This window comes from Lissotriton helveticus, chromosome 6 (genome assembly GCF_964261635.1).
Source record: "Lissotriton helveticus chromosome 6, aLisHel1.1, whole genome shotgun sequence".
Classification (NCBI taxonomy): Eukaryota; Metazoa; Chordata; class Amphibia; order Caudata; family Salamandridae; genus Lissotriton; species Lissotriton helveticus.
The window spans coordinates 1,716,649,632-1,716,665,909 of NC_136067.1; the positions used below are offsets into that span (position 1 = coordinate 1,716,649,632).

General features: G+C 44.9%; 1 protein-coding gene across 1 annotated transcript in view; it reads left to right on the top strand.

Annotated features, from left to right (window-relative positions):
• PCSK2 (proprotein convertase subtilisin/kexin type 2) overlaps positions 1-16,278 on the top strand; it is an 850,498-nt gene that overhangs the window by 596,699 nt on the left and 237,521 nt on the right. The window contains exon 8 of the mRNA XM_078649584.1: positions 14,999-15,174. Coding sequence (XP_078505710.1) covers positions 14,999-15,174 — 176 coding nt within the window. The remainder of the gene's footprint in view (positions 1-14,998; positions 15,175-16,278) is intronic.

The following is a 16,278-nucleotide window of genomic DNA, read 5'->3' on the forward strand; positions in this document are numbered from 1 at the left end:
AGCTGGGGAAAGTATTGCGCATACTGCAGGACAAGACCGAGGACCTGGAGGCACAATCGCGCCGCTGTAACCTAAGGATTACGGGCCTTCCGGAGACGACTTCCATTGGGAACATGGAGCAATTTGTCGAGAAGCTTTTGACCACTTTACTGCGCGATGGAGTTTTCTCTACAATGTTCATGGTGGAGTGCGCACACCGCTCGCTGGGTCCTCGACCGCCCCCGGGAGCCCCTCCCTGGCCGATAATTGAGAAACTGCTCAACTACCGCAACAGAGACACAGCGCTCCAACTGGCACGTGAGAAGTGAGACCTGAGGTACGTGGGCTCAGATATATCGCTGTATCCAGACTTCACTATCCAAGTACAAGAAGCACGCAGACACTTTGCTCCCGGGAAGAAGTAGCTTTGTGACCTAGGTATAGACTATGCTATGCTGCACACTGCGAAACTTCGAGTTAATAAGCAAGGACGATCTCACATCTTTACTGACCCGAAAGCTCTGCAACAGGCGCTCAAAGGTTGGGCTAAAGAGCAGCTCCGGAACCCAGACAGACAACTACTGGACGAAGCACCGGGGGACTCGATGGAAGAACAAGACAGAGGCAGATGAACGATTGTTTCAAGATGAGTAAGGATGGGGGGGCGTTGGGGGCACAGGAGAGGTCTACTGGATTCCTAGAAGCACTCAGTGGGTTTTGTAAGTGTACAGGGACGGACAGGTGTGGTTAGCTCATTGCAACAGATCCTATGCGGCTGTAGATACGCAATGGGCAGAACGGGTCCTTATGGGCTATGAGGATTACCTGAATTAGAGCACAGCACTGCCTGATAGAAGAATCATTGGTGCGCTGTGCACACTTAAGAGCAATGGGACAGAGTCACTTAGGCAAAGGAGCGCGAGCACCTGTAGGAGGGGCCTGTATAGCGGATAATACTGTAAACTGTTTATGACAACGTACGTATGGCAGGGCGCCAGAGAGAGTGCAGATTAGAAGATTCCGAGGAGCGTTGAGCGGCCTTCGCCCATAAGTGCCAGGCACAAGAGCTGTAATGTTAGGGCCTTAGTTAGGGGTGTGGGGGGAAGTTGGGAGTTCACTGGGGGTTGCGCGACGAAGTTGGGGTGGTCAGCTGTGGGAGGGGGTGGGGCAGGGGGATGGTTGGTATGGATTATGGGATGCAGGGGGGTCTTGTTTTGGTTGTTGCATACGGTAAACTCTACATACGTTCGCTGCATGCCAGGTCAAGCGATGAGCCGAACTAACAGCGATGGTGCCACTTGATGAAGGAAGTGCCCCGAATCTGGTAGACTCCCTAAGGGTGATTTCATGGAATGTCAGAGGGCTTAACGATCACCGTAAACTGCGCAAATTGCTCAGCTGTTTGCACAGGCAGAATGCAGACATTGCCCTGCTGCAGGAGACACATCTGCCACAGTCGAGTACGCTGCAAAGGTCTGCTGGGAAATATAGCCTCGGCAGGGTTTACAACACATGCTAGGGGGGTCTTGACATGGGTTAACCCCAGGTCTGCGTTCACAATAGAGCAGCTACAATCTGATGTTGAAGGACAATATGTGATATCTAGATTTAAAGGGTGGGGGTTGGACTTGATTACAGTGAACGTGTATTGTCCCAATTACGACAGCCCCGAGATTTTTGCGACATTAGCAAACACGACTAAAAGCTATCAAAATGCACAGGTTTTATGTGGTGGCAATTTCAACCTGGTTCGCAACTCGAACCTGGGCAGATAAGCGGGCCCAATTAGAAAATCTGTGGCTGTGGCAAGAATGTTGGACAGTGTCATGGTCAGTACGAGCCTTAGCGACGTGTGGCGGGAGCGCATCCGCTGCAGGGGAGGCTACACGCATTACTCGCCATTTCACAATATACACACACGCATAGGTTATTGGTTGGCCTCTAACTCCTTAATAGACCAGGTCCATAATTGCTTAGTTCTACCCCGCACACTTTTGGATCACTCGCCTTTGTTAATGATCTTAGCCACACCTCGGGAGACTATACCACCGTTCACGTGGCGCTTCCCCCATATTCGTTGCTTGACCCTATGTTCATGGGAGAAATTGCGGAAGCTATAGAAACGTTCTTCGAGACCAATATTGGGTCAGTAGACAGCTTTCAAACCGTCTGGGAGGCCTTTAAAGTGTATATAAGGGGTGTTGCCATGGCTAACACTCGGGGTATTAATGGATATCCGGCGGTGGTTAGCAGACCTGGAACACAAACTGAAAGACCTTGAATCCCTTCATGTAGCCGAGAGTTGCGAGAAGCGTGGAAGTGAGATGAAAACATTGTTAGGTGAATATCATGAAGCAGCAGATAGTGAAGTTAAACACATGGGCAAATACGCCACAGCCCGCGCGTATGGTGAGGGAGACAGGCCGGGCTGGGTGCTTGCCCATATTCTGAAAACGAAGCGTGGTAGAACGCTAATTTCGGAATTGAGATCCGCGGAGGGCAAAATCTTGACCAAGGAAGCAGACATTGCGGAGTGGTTTAAACAATTTTACACGAATTTGTATTTTAGCAGATGAGGAAATTCTTGATTACCTGGAACATATTAAATTGCCATTCCTCGCAAACATGTACAGGGAGTTCCTTATGCTCTCCATTGAAAAAGATGAAATTTTGGACGCATTGGCGGGAATGAAAACCAAGTCCTCCCCAGTGGCGGAAGGGCTTACCTTTATTGACTTACTGCTCCCCCACCTGGCTGGGGGAGGCGCTTGTGGTGACCATCCCTAAGCCGGGGAAACCTCCAGTGGAATGCGGTTCTTACCGGCCCCTGTCACTGTTGAATGTGGATGCCAAGATATTCGCTAAAATTCTCGCTAACTGTTTGGACCCCTTATCTACAATACTGGTAGCCCCGGAGCAAGCCGGATTCATCCCTAACAGAATCCTCACATATAATATCCGTACGATATTTGGTACCATGCAGCATGTGAAGCAAGACACTCAGGCTGTGGCGGTCTTCCTGGACATGGACATGGAGAAGGCCTTCGACTTGGTCGAATGGGCCTTCGTTGACTAGGATGGGTTTGGGGTCAGTCTTTTTACAATTGATAGGGATACTATATGATATACCCACGGCACGTATTCGCCTAGGCAATTTGATCACGGACCCAGGTAGGCCACCCCCTCAGCCGCCACATGGTTCTCCTGTGCGCTGTCCCGCTGCCGCTACCCCCTGTGTCGTGAACTGCTTGGTTTGCCTGATTCAGACCTTTTTTGTGTTGCCATTGATTGACTGTTTTCTTTTTCTGTTGTCTTTTTTTCACTTACTGGTGCCCTTTGTGCCCTCTTCCCCCTGCCCCCTTTTTCCTTTTGTATCACCCCCACCCACTCGCCTCCCTAGCGCTTTCCCGCCGCTGACTCCCCTGGTGCCCCATTCGCCACCCTGCTCCCGCCTCCCAGCTGCTCCTCCCTCCCACAGCCCCTCATATGGAGGCTGCGCAGTGGCCACACAGCGGATGCGTGCAGCCGGCACGCCGAAGGCAAGCCTGTCTGCGTCCGTCCGTGCCTGGACTGCGCCCAGCACCAGAACCCCTGGCCCCCGCCGAAACCAAGAAACCCGACGGAGATGCAACACCAATACCCTCCACACACTCAACACCGGCCGACCATCAGCCTGCTACCAAGCCACCCCGAAGCGCACCCACGGACCCTTCTCCTGCCAAGTCTGCAAATTCACCTGCTTCGGAACCTGCACCCCACCACCCGGACCAGGCAACAACAACAACCACCTCAAGTGCATCCTGCTTAACACCCGCTCCGTCCACAAGCACGCTGTCGAGCTCTGGGACCTCCTCGACACAACAGCACCAGATGTCGCCTTCCTCACAGAAACCTGGATAATTGCCTCCTCAGCCCCTGACATCGCCATAGCCATCCCGGACGGCTACAAGATCACTCAAAAGGACCGGGTCAACCAAACCGGAGGAGGAATCGCCATCATCTACAGGAACACCATTGGCGTCACAACCAACTCCGAAGATGCCCTCACCACCGCCGAACACCTACACTTCCAGATCCACACCGACCCCAAGACCACCCTCAGAGGAACCCTCATCTACAGCCCTCCCGGGCCCACGCACACAATTCAGTGAAGCCATCGCCGACTTCATCAGCCCACATGCCCTCGCCTCATCAGACTACATCCTCCTAGGTGACCTGAACTCCCACCTGGAGAACAACAAAGACAACAACACCACCACCCTGCTCGACAATCTCGGACTCAAGCAACTGGTGAACACCCCCGCCCACTACGCCGGTCACACGCTCGACCCCATCTTCTCTGCCACCAGCCACGTTGCCTTCAGCCATTCCACCGGACTACACTGGACCGACCACAGCTGCATTCACTTCACCTTTAAGAAGACCACATCCCACCACCGCCCGCAACAGGTCCCCCGCAGATGCTGGAGCAAAGTCACCACAGACCAGTTAACCACATCACTGAGCCAGAACCCCCCAATCAACACTACTGACACCAATGACACAGCCCACAACCTCACACAGTGGATCATCAACTGCGCCGACACCCTTGCACCACTGAAGAACCCTCCAGGCAAGCCAGGCAACAGGAAAACCACATGGTTCACCGACGACTTCAAAAAATGGAAGAAATCCTGCCAAACCCTCGAGAAAACCTGGTACTGCGAACATACGACAGAAAACCTGACAGCCCTCAAGAACGCCACTCGCCAACACCACCAGCTGATCCGCACCACCAAAAAGACATTGTTCAAAGAGCAGCTGGACAACAACATACACAACAGCAAGGAACTCTTCAGCATCGTAAAAGAGCTCTCCAACCCCAGCGCCAGCAGCAATGACATCACACCGTCGCAAGACCTTTGCAACGCCCTCGCCACGTTCCTTCACCGCAAGATCGCCGATATACACGACAGCCACCGAACCAGCGCCCCCTACAACCACCCTCAGTGCTTGGACTCCCATCAGCACTGAAGACACCGCCCATGCTATGAACACCATCCACTCCGGCTCTCCCTCCGACCCATGCCCTCACCACATCTTCAACAAAGCCGACACCATCATCGCACCCCACCTACGGAACATCATAAACAACTCCCTCGAGTCCGCCACCTTCCCAGAGAGCTGGAAGCACGCAGAGATCAACACCCTACTGAAGAAACTCACAGCGGACCCTAAAGACCTCAAGAACGTCCGCCACATCTCTCTTCTTCCCTTCCCTGCAAACGTTATCGAGAAGATCGTCAATAAACAGCTGACCACATTCCTCAATGCCAATGGCTCCCTCGACTCATCCCAGTCTGGATTTCGAGCCAACCACAGCACCCAGACTGCTCGCATCGCAGCTACCGATGACATCAGGACCCTGCTTGACAACGGGGAAACAACCGTCCTCATCCTCCTAGACCTCTCAGTCTGCCATCGCACCTTAATAACCCGCCTCCACAACGCCGGTATCCAAGGTAAAGCCCTGGACTGGATCACCTTGTTCCTCTCCGACAGAACCCAGAGAGTCCGCCTCCATCCCTTCCGCTCCGCGGCCACTGAGATCATCTGCGGCGTACCCCAAGGCTCATCGCTCAGCCCAACCCCGTTCAATATCCACATGAGCCCCCTCGCTGCCATTGCACGCAAACACAACCTCAACATCATCTCATACGCCAACGACACCCAGCTGATACTCTCCCTCACCAAAGAACCAGCCACCGCCAAACTTAACCTCCAGGAAGGAATGAAAAACGTTGCGGAATGGATGAAACTTAGCCGTCTGAAACTGAACTCAGACAAGACGGAGGTCCTCATCCTCGGACCATCCCCAATTCGCCTGGGACAACTCCTGGTGGCCCACAGCACTAGGCACTGCACATACACCCACTGACCACGCACACAACCTGCGATTCATCCTGGACTCCTCTCTCACGATGACCGAGCAAGTCAACGCCATCTCATCCTCATGTTTCAACACCCTGAGCATGCTCCGTAAGATCTTCCGGTGGATCCCTACTGGAACTAGAAAGACGGTCACCCAGGCCCTCGTCACCAGCCGACTAGACTACGGGAACGCCCTATACGCAGGAACCACAGTCAAACTTCAGAAAAACTCCAGCACATACAGAACGCATCCGTACGACTCATCCTCGACATCCCTCGCAACAGCCACATATCAGCCCATCTGAGAGACCTGCACTGGCTCCCCATTAGCAAAAGGATCATGTTCAGGCTCCTCACCCATGCACACAAAGTGCTCCACGACATAGGCCCCGAACACCTCAACAAAAGCCTCACGTTCCACACTCCAACCCGCAAACTCTGCTCCGCCAGCCTCGCCCTCGCCACCGTCCCACAGATTCGCAGAACCACCACTGGAGGAAGATCATTCCCCTACCTGGTGGCCAAGATGTGGAACTCCCTCCCCACCCACCTACGAGTGACCCAGGGCCACCTCACCTTCAGGAAACACCTTAAGACCTGGCTCTTCGAGCAGTAGCAGCACCCCCTCCCTTCAGCGCCTTGAGACCCTTACGGGTGAGTAGCGCGCTCCATAAATGCATTGATTGATTGATTGATTGATTGATTTATCATCTCAAGGGGAACTAGACAGGGCTGCCCATTGTCACCGATACTATATGCAAAACCGCTGGGGTGTACACTCAGAGAGTATCATGGGAACGAGGGAATCGTATTCCCGACGCACAGAATAGTGGTGTCCAACTATGCGAATGATATGCTATTGTATGTTCAAAACCTGGAGAATAACCTCTCCTCAGTCCATCTTAGCTCTACCTCTCTCATAAAGGGCGATTAGTGCTACCAATTTTCTATTGTCGGTTCTTCTTTTTTTCTTCTCTTGCTTCTTATTTAGTTACTAGGCAAATTGGGCATGGTGGGTATGGTGGTGTGTGGGGGCTGCCAGGGTTGCACTGACTCCTCGTGGCTGACAATTCATTGGCGGCTCACAAGGTAGGGGATTCCTCCTTTACGATACAGGGAGGTGGGCATAGAGAGGGGAGGGAAGTACTGGGTGGGGTGAGGGGGGAAGACAGAAGAAAATATGGACCAAGGGGCACATACGCATTTAGGGAGAGTGGCAGTAATTTGCATTGGAGAGTACAGTATTCAAACCAGAGCTGGCAGGTACATTAGGAGGGATAGAAGATAGACTACATTATGTTGGAGTCTAGGAAATATGAATAATATCTCTTATGGAGCAGATTAGGTGTATGGCCTGGAACGTATCAGGCCTAGAAAATGGAATCAAGAGGCAACTTGTTCAGGAGGAGCTAAAATGTATAGGGATCCATACCCATCGTGTTTAAAATAATCTTTAAGAGCGTTATGGTCTCACCTTTGGGGGCGGTTATACAATGCACTGGCTCTAGTGGAAGGATCCCTGAATCTGGGGAGAGGGGCTGGCCTACGGTAAGTAGGGAAAGCGTTGGATAGCGTGGGGGTAAAAATTACTATTCCAACTCCAGAGAGTGCAACAGTAGGGAAAGCGTTGGATAGCGTAGGGGTAAAAATTACTATTCCAACTCCAAAGAGTGCAACAGTAGGGAAAGCATTGGATAGCGTAGACGTTAAATATAACATACTTATAAATAATTGTTGTAAATAAAATAATTAAACATTTAATTTTTAAATAACTATACATCATTCGCAAATACCCATTAATAATAACTAAAAACATAATTACAATTAAATAATTAATTAACAATAAATACCAATAAATATTATTTAAGAAATATAAATGACCAAATAATAAATATTGAACACTAAAATATTTTTTAAAACAAAAAACATATTAATAATTAAAAATTGATTAACAATTAAAAAATGGTAAACGACATTTTTTTTGTAATGAAAAATTATTTACCAATTAATAAAATGAATTTCCAATTAATAAAAAGTAATTACCAATAACAGACCTTAATTACCAATAAAAAAAATGAATTAGCAATTAAAATAATTAATTACAAATTATTATTTAATTATAAATAAAATAATTATCAATATCAATTAAAAATAAATAATTACTTAATTACAATTAAATTAGTTCCCACCCAATTCCCCTATAAACCCACAACCCGCTACAGAACGTAAACGCAAAAATGAATTAAAATTAATTTACAATTACTAAAAATTAATAATTAATTTACTATAATTAAATTACTTCCCACCCTATTCCCCTATAAACCCACAACCCGCTCCAGTACTAAAACATAAAATAAATTAAATATACATTTTTTAATATAGAAACAATAGTACACATATAATTTAAAACAAATAAAAAAACTTAACAAAAAACATATAACACATACATATAAAATACATAATAAAATACATAACAACAAACAAATATCGATATTAGTAACATCGATATTAGTAACATCGATATAATTGTTATCGATATTACTAACTTCGATATTACTTACATCGATATAAAAAAAATCGATATTACTTACCTTAGGGTCAAAATTCTGTCCAACGATATTCTTGACCTTGATATTCTTCACCTTCGATAATTTTAACTTGATATTAATGTTGGTCGATGATTTGGAATCGATATTTTGACTGTGCACCGAACCAGAGATAGGATCGAGAGACACTGTTGAATGCTTTCTCAGCATCCAGCAGGTTCATCCTTGCCCCAGTACCTGTGACAAGCAATATCTAATATTGCAGTTGCCAACTTGAAGTAAGCTTTAATGTCCAGAATGAATATGAAGCAATGGTGCATAGGTACCGTTAACTTTATCATTGAGGTAAGCTAGAATTCACGACAGAGTTTTGACTCCAAATTACTTAAAAATGGGAAATATGAGTCACTAGTCCTAGGGTCCCTTTTTTTCTCAGGGAAATATCAGGACAATTGCATTTTAAAATGGTTTATACATTTTTGAGAGAAGCTTCAATCCTTACGACCTTCACACCTAATCGAGCAATGTATTAAAAATGAACAGGAGTCCTGTCAACTACGTTCAAATACTCTTCTGACAGTCTCTGGCTGTTGGGGTCTTGTGATTTTTACTCAGAAAAATATTCCATAAAAAGTTCTACAATTGCAGAAGACCTGAGGACTCTCTCCATTATCAATCCTAGATATGTCATTCCTCATTGCATGCTTTATTAATTTAAGTAGCAGCTAACCCAGGGCGTAGTTTGCGTAGTAGCGCTACACGTAGCTACGCGAACTGCATAGTGCACTGTGGAAAATGCTGTTGGTACTGATTTCACAGTGCCGGATGCTTGTCGGCACTGTGCAATCAGTGCAAACCGCATCTTGCACAGTGCAAGCGTTGTTTTCTGCCGCGCAAGTAGTTTTCTACTCGAGCAGCAGCTTTCTCAATACGGACTGGTAGTTTCTCATCGCCAGCGGTCGCGAGCATAAGCGACCACTCGCATTGAGAAACCTGACCTCCCTGCATTGAGAATCTCGCTGGGAGGTTTATTTTCCACGCTCGTGATTGGCAACTTGATGTTTCTGATCGCGGACAAGGAAAGAGTCTCACCGGGATGTCATTTTGTTTGCTAGCGGTCGCCAACTTGACGTTGAGGACTGCTACGCATGTTTGCACTGTGCTACTTGCAATTCGCGTAGTGCGAAGTAGTGCAAACTACGCAAGCATATCGTAGTACTTCGCCCCGGGTTAGTAGCAGCACGTTGCTCACTGACTCACTATGCTCAAATATTTTAAACAATGGTCATAAGGTGCCTTTAACACCTGCCTGTCAAGCAAGTAACTGATGGCCACCAATTGCTTATAAAATATCAGCTTCTTCTCTTGTGAGTGAGAAAGACCATGCATGCTCATGGTTCATCCTAAGCAATCAATTACCTAAACTTTCAATCTCCTGACAAGCCTTCCTGTCTCTATTTATAGTACAATTCAATTGTGGCCCCTCAGTTGGTGTCTTAGTCTGGCCTATACTATACTCAATATAGACCCAAAATTTAGCTCAATATACCCTTGAACAGCATTATCTATTGAATGCCTATAATCAAGATTTAGTAGCAGCAAGTGGTCATTCACTCACATTTTGACTTTCCATCAGTCTGCACTGATAACCACCAGATCCATTGCAACAGGTTATGATCTGAAAGAATGTTAGGATGGGCATTAATATGAAAGCAATGCAAATGTGACGCAAAACAATATTTATCGCCTGCTACATCTGAGAGAGGATGAACTTGGATTTATGCCTACTGCATTAACCCGAAGGTTTATACAATTATACCACTACAGAAGTAATGTCTGTGTAGCTTAGAATAATATACATATATCCTGTTCCATTTCCTACGATCAGCTGTTGCTTGAGTCGAAAGTTTCAATAATGTGCCAATAGCAAATTGAACAGTGTGCATCTTGACTCCCACGCTTCCTAGAGTTAGCCATCAATTGATTCAATAATACATAGATATTGTCACAAAAAAAGAAGAGGGCAAGAAGAGGGCTATCTGATTCTGATAACTCCAGAAGCAGCTGAGCATACATAGAGAATCATCAACATTTGCACAGCATACTGAGCAGATGGTTGCTAGTCTCCCATCATGTTCTAACATAGCCACAGCTTATCCAACTTTATCATTAAGCCCTTAAATAAAATTCTCACTCCTCAATGGACAAGCCTGCATTGTAACTGGAAGAACTGGATACTGAAATTGCGGCAAAAGCAGGCAATCTCCTTATTGAAATTGTGGCCTCTTACATCCAAATAATATAAAGATTCAGTTGGAACAATTCTTCTTGAACCTCCATTCAGAATTTAGTGCATTGACATTCCAAGTCAGCAGCCTTATATGGCAAAAAAGAGTGAATACAGTACCAGCGTTTTCAATGTGACTTTCCCCAGCAGTTTTCTCACCCACCACAGAATTCTGTACCTCCTCAACGATTTCTCAACAAAGTCTAAATCACCCGTTGGGGAAATCATTCACTAACTGGCTGTTCTCTCAGATTCTGACTTACTCGTCCAATTTGTATCATTGTGGTGGTGGTTTACCTAATAGATTTTCTTCTAATTTTATTGTTTAGTATCTTGATTTTAATGTTAATGGGCCATATGTATCAAGGTACCCATTTGCGATTCCGCAATAGCGATTTTTAAGAAATCGCCATTTCAGAATCGCAAATTGGTATGTATGTACAAATTCGAATTTTTTTGCAAATTCTTAGTATTCCTTAATTGCGAATAGCAAATTGCGAATCGCAATTAAGGAATACTTTCCCATTCATTTTTATGGGCCAGGAGGCCCATAGGAATGAATGGGAAGGTATTCTCAATTTTGCAATTCGCAATTTGAAAATCGCAATTTGAGAATAATTTCAAGGGTGCAGGGGTGTCCAAAGGACACCCTGTTGCACCCCTTAAATAAGCATGGGTGCACACGTGGTGCACATACATGCCCTAAGGGCATGTATGCGTGTCACATGGCACTTTGAAAAATGCAAAAATGGGTATTTTTCAAGGAATTCGCAAATTACCACCAACTTGAAGTTGGTGGTAATTTGCGATTCCTTAGGGACAATTTGCAAATTTTTTTTGCTTCATACATTGCATTAAAGGAATTGCAAAATTTGTGATTCCTTAAATGCAATTGCAAAATAAGGAATTGCAAATTTTGCGATTCCTTATTTTGCCCCAGATTTTCCTTTATACATACCATTTTGCAAATTCGCATTCGCAAACGCCGAAATTCTGCGAATCTCGCCATTTGCGAATGCGAATTTGCTTCATACATATGGCCCAGTATTTGGTATTACTTTAAAGTCTTAAGACACCCTTTTATCTGAGAAAGGCCTGCTGCCTTGAATCAAAGCTCTGTCGTGCAAATGCAGTATCCCCTGTAATATCTGATTTTCCTTAATACAGCCCTGAATTACTACTTTGGTGAACACTGATATCCTGCTTTTATCTTAATAATAATACTGGATATAACATCATGGATCTGATCTGTGTCTAATGTGTTCATGCCTAACCATAAACCAGTTTATGTTCTTTTTGCAGCAAAGAGAATGCATCTTGTGGCCAGTAACATGTCTTCGGATCCTTTTGGCAAGGAGTATTTTTTTTTTGTCTGTAAATATTTCAATAAATGATTCAGAGTCCCCTCCAAGACGCTCTAGTGGCAGCCAACAAAGCAAGCAAAGCGAAGAGCTTGAGGGATGAAACTTGTGCACTTCTGTTTTTCGGCTTGGTCACATGTAATGCTTAACTTTAAACATACACAAATGTATATTAACAAGTGTAACCGTACTTAGGGAAGTAAGGCAAGAAATAATAGTCCTGAGTGATTCTTGAACACTGGTAATGGAGGTGAAGGATTTTAAAGTTTGGGATTGATTGTATCTGATGCCAATGCAGTGCTAGTTTGGTATGGCAATCATCACTACTAAAGGTGAATTTCTGATCCTTGCAGATAATAGAGCCACAAGACTACTGCTAAATGTAGCAGTTGTTCGGATAACCTTTTAAGAGGATGGCTTGGTAAAAAGGTGTTGGCATTAGAGATTAGCCATAGCTCATGTTACGTTATAGAAAATCAATATGAAGTGTACACTTTATCCTGAAAAGAGACAGGGAATCTCAGAGTCACACAATACTTGGAGAAAGAAGAAAACAATATTTGTAAGAACAGATTGATGCAGGTGTCTTACAAGTATCACTTGACGGAGCCTGTTGAGTAGTTAATAGAAACATGTCCCCTCATGAAGTTGGAGTGCAATTTCAAAACTCTGTTTAGCAACAAAAGATGAAGAACTATTGAAAGACAGGGACTGCACTAAGAACAAGTGCAGAAGAATAAAACACATTCAAGCTGTCTCTGGCTATACAGTACAAACGTGTCAAGGGTTTTCACAACTTCGATAGAACATAGAAATCAGTTAGTTCAGTTTAATGAAATGAGAGATGATTTTGCAATACACTTTGCCCAGCTCAGCAAGTGGTGAAATGACAGGTGCTTCAAGCAACTGATTCCAAGAGTATATTCTGTCTTCTTACTGGTTACAGAATACTTTAAAAACGCTTTCTCTGTGGGAGAGAGTTACAAATGCTATTCCTCTGAAGGTTGAGGGTCTTGTTTAGAGTTTGGCAGGTGGAATACAACAGTTTATAATGCGCTTGTGAGACAGAGGGTGGGAAATTCACCACGTTTGGAACAGAGTACCCTACACTCGAAACTCTAAATAAGGCTCTTAGTATTTGAAAGTGGATTTCCATTTGGTATTATGTAGTTTTTCTCTCTGTGGTTAACCTTTATTAGGATAAAGAATTGATTCTAGATGATTTTTCCAAAGGTGTTATTTGGTGTCCAACGACATGTTAGATGCACTGCGGAATCATAACAGGGAGACCACAAGAGCTACTGCATGACATGTTTCCTTTAGCAACTCTTGTTTCATTACCTTTTTGAAATACTCAGAGAGGGCTACAACCTTGTTTCTCTTCTATTTGTGATGACATGCAGGAGAAGGAAACAGTTCATTTCTTGGTTTGCATGTTTTGCTAGACTGAGGTAGAGCTTTAAGGGCCGAGCCATATATGTTTTGTAAACCATTTATTACAAGGGTGACACTGTTTGAGTAATACCTAGGGTGCACATTTAGGGGTCCATTACGATGTCGGGCGGTTTGCCTCCGCCAGGCTGGCGGTGGCCACCGCCGGCCTGGCTGAGGCAAACCGCCTGACATCGCAAGCCCAAATCCCCTCTGCCAGATTAGGATGGCGGAGGGGAAGGCGGCCGTGAAAAACACCGCCCGCGTGTTTTCCGCCCCGGTCGCCTTGCGGCCGGGGCGGAAAACCTGTAACATGGTGGCGGTGTCTGTAAGACACCGCCCGCCATATTACCATGGGCTGTGAGGCAAGCCTTTCCGTGGCGGCAATGCCGCCACGGAAAGGCAGGCGGTCTTCACTCTGGGGGCCCCCTGCTGGCCCCCAGAGTGAAGGACAGTAGGGGGGTGTACACGGGGGGTACCTGTGGTACCCACCTGCATTTGCATAATGAAAGCGGCAGGCACCGGGCGGTGCCTGCCGCTTTCATTATGCAAATGGTGAAAAGCATTTTCAGCATTGTGGCGGGCGGTGCTCTCTGCACCGCCCACCACAATGCTGTAAATACAGGATGTGCCCGCCACTGTGGCGGGCACATCCTAATCTCACCCCCGGGACCCCTGCCCTTATGGCGGGCGGTCCCATTCCCCACTATGGTGACGGATGGACAAAGTCCGCCCGTCATCATAATGACCCCCTTAGTGCTCTGGTCTGTGCATGTCTGTATTACTTAGTGCTCTGATACCTCAGGACTAAACATAGGAAAATATTTGGGTAGGAATTGCTCATCCTTCGAGTCTTGGCAGCTGATCCAGTTCTTACTCAAGTCTGCAGAAAACTGGCTCTCCTACAGAAATGCGTTCCTATTGACCGGTGTGAATTGAGCTAATGGTCTCACTAGGCATCCTTCACACATGGCTCCTCACCCCAAGTGGTACACTGTGGCACTGTTGGTATTAGCCTTGGTAATATGTAGGACTCTTAACTGTGTGTACTCTCTGACTGACTCTGATGCTCACTGGTAGGAAGGATGTGGAAACATGCAGTGTTGTGCAGAACCCGATTGTTTTATTTCTTTTCATAAGCCTTCAAAATTGAACAGTACGATAGATTCACTTGCATTTCGATCAGGGTTTGCAAACTCCTCAATGTATAAAAATAGATCTAAATCTTTAATCAACCATAAAGAAGTAAACACAAATTATTGTTGAATGTAAGATATTAATCAAATTCTCTTTTAGAATTTAAATGCTTTATGTATATATGAATATTCGTGATGAGCCCATTCTAGTTCTCAGTTCTTTGTGCATGTGCTAGTTGTGTTTCCGGTTTATGGCTGCACCATGCATCGTTGTCTCTTATGCTAATATTACTTCCTCGAGATTCGTGCTAAGGTCTTACTCTTTTTTTTTCAAATTAACTTGAACAGGTATTCGTATGTTAGACCAACCATTTATGACAGATATCATTGAAGCTTCTTCCATCAGTCATATGCCCCAAATCATAGATATTTATAGTGCCAGCTGGGGACCAACAGACGATGGCAAGACCGTAGATGGACCAAGAGAACTCACATTACAAGCAATGGCAGATGGGGTCAACAAGGTAACATTTCTGCTTTATCCACTCTCCCCTTGTATACATATATTCCGGTTGTATAGATACATTGCAACACCATGAACTGAAACATGCAATATAATTGCACACTTGTGTGTTCAAATCTATCTCAGTCTAGCCTTCAGTTAGGAGCACCATTTAGGATGGTTAGATAGCATGTGAAAAGAAGTCTGTTAAGATGAATAAGAAGACATAGTAGGAGCAAAAAGCACAACTGAGCCTCATTTTATCAAGTATGAAAGTTTATTTGGGGTAGGGAAAGCTGTTAAACTCAATGCTGGGCTGTTGTTTGACAAATTTATAAAATGCTCTGCCTGGTAATGTAACTATACGATAATACCATTATATGCATCCGATTGCCTGCTATTAAGTTATCAATGCGTGCGCCATGTGTTATAACTGTCTATAGACAAATGAATATGAAAAGTATGCCCAAATGAAACATTTGGATACAATTACAAAAGTATACCAGGAACTACAAGATGGAACACTCGATCCACTAGCTGATTTCTCAGAAAATGTTAAAAAATTGTATAAAACCATGGGCCAAGTTGTCTATATATCGGATTGATAAACATGGTCACAATTTGTGCACTGACTTTTAGAGAATCCAGCGGTATTATGTTAACCGAACTTTGTATTAATAGATTGGTTTACAAAATACCAAATCACAATTCTACTGACCTCATGAATATTAATGAGGTATGTTGTAAAGTGCCCACGGATAGAATTTGCTGTCATCAGAGTTACCTGTGTGGTCAGCAGACCATTATGTCTATGATTGTTTTTAAATAAAGCAATTTAAAAAAAATTAAACCTGTTACCCTTAAAGGAAAAAGGTACGCATCATTCAAAAATAAAGAGATAAGTTTGTAAAACTATTTTTAAGAAAGACCGCAGTACCATGGAGCACTACGAACTCCAGTAAAAATAAAACTTTGTAAATGAGTCATATTAAATATTTTTCATCTTACCAAACACAAAAAAAGGAAAACTAACATTGCCAAAGCTGTCATGCCATCAAACACAAAAAGATTAATCATTGCACATTTTGCTTATTTTAAACAGATTTTTTGCTGTAATCATTTTTAC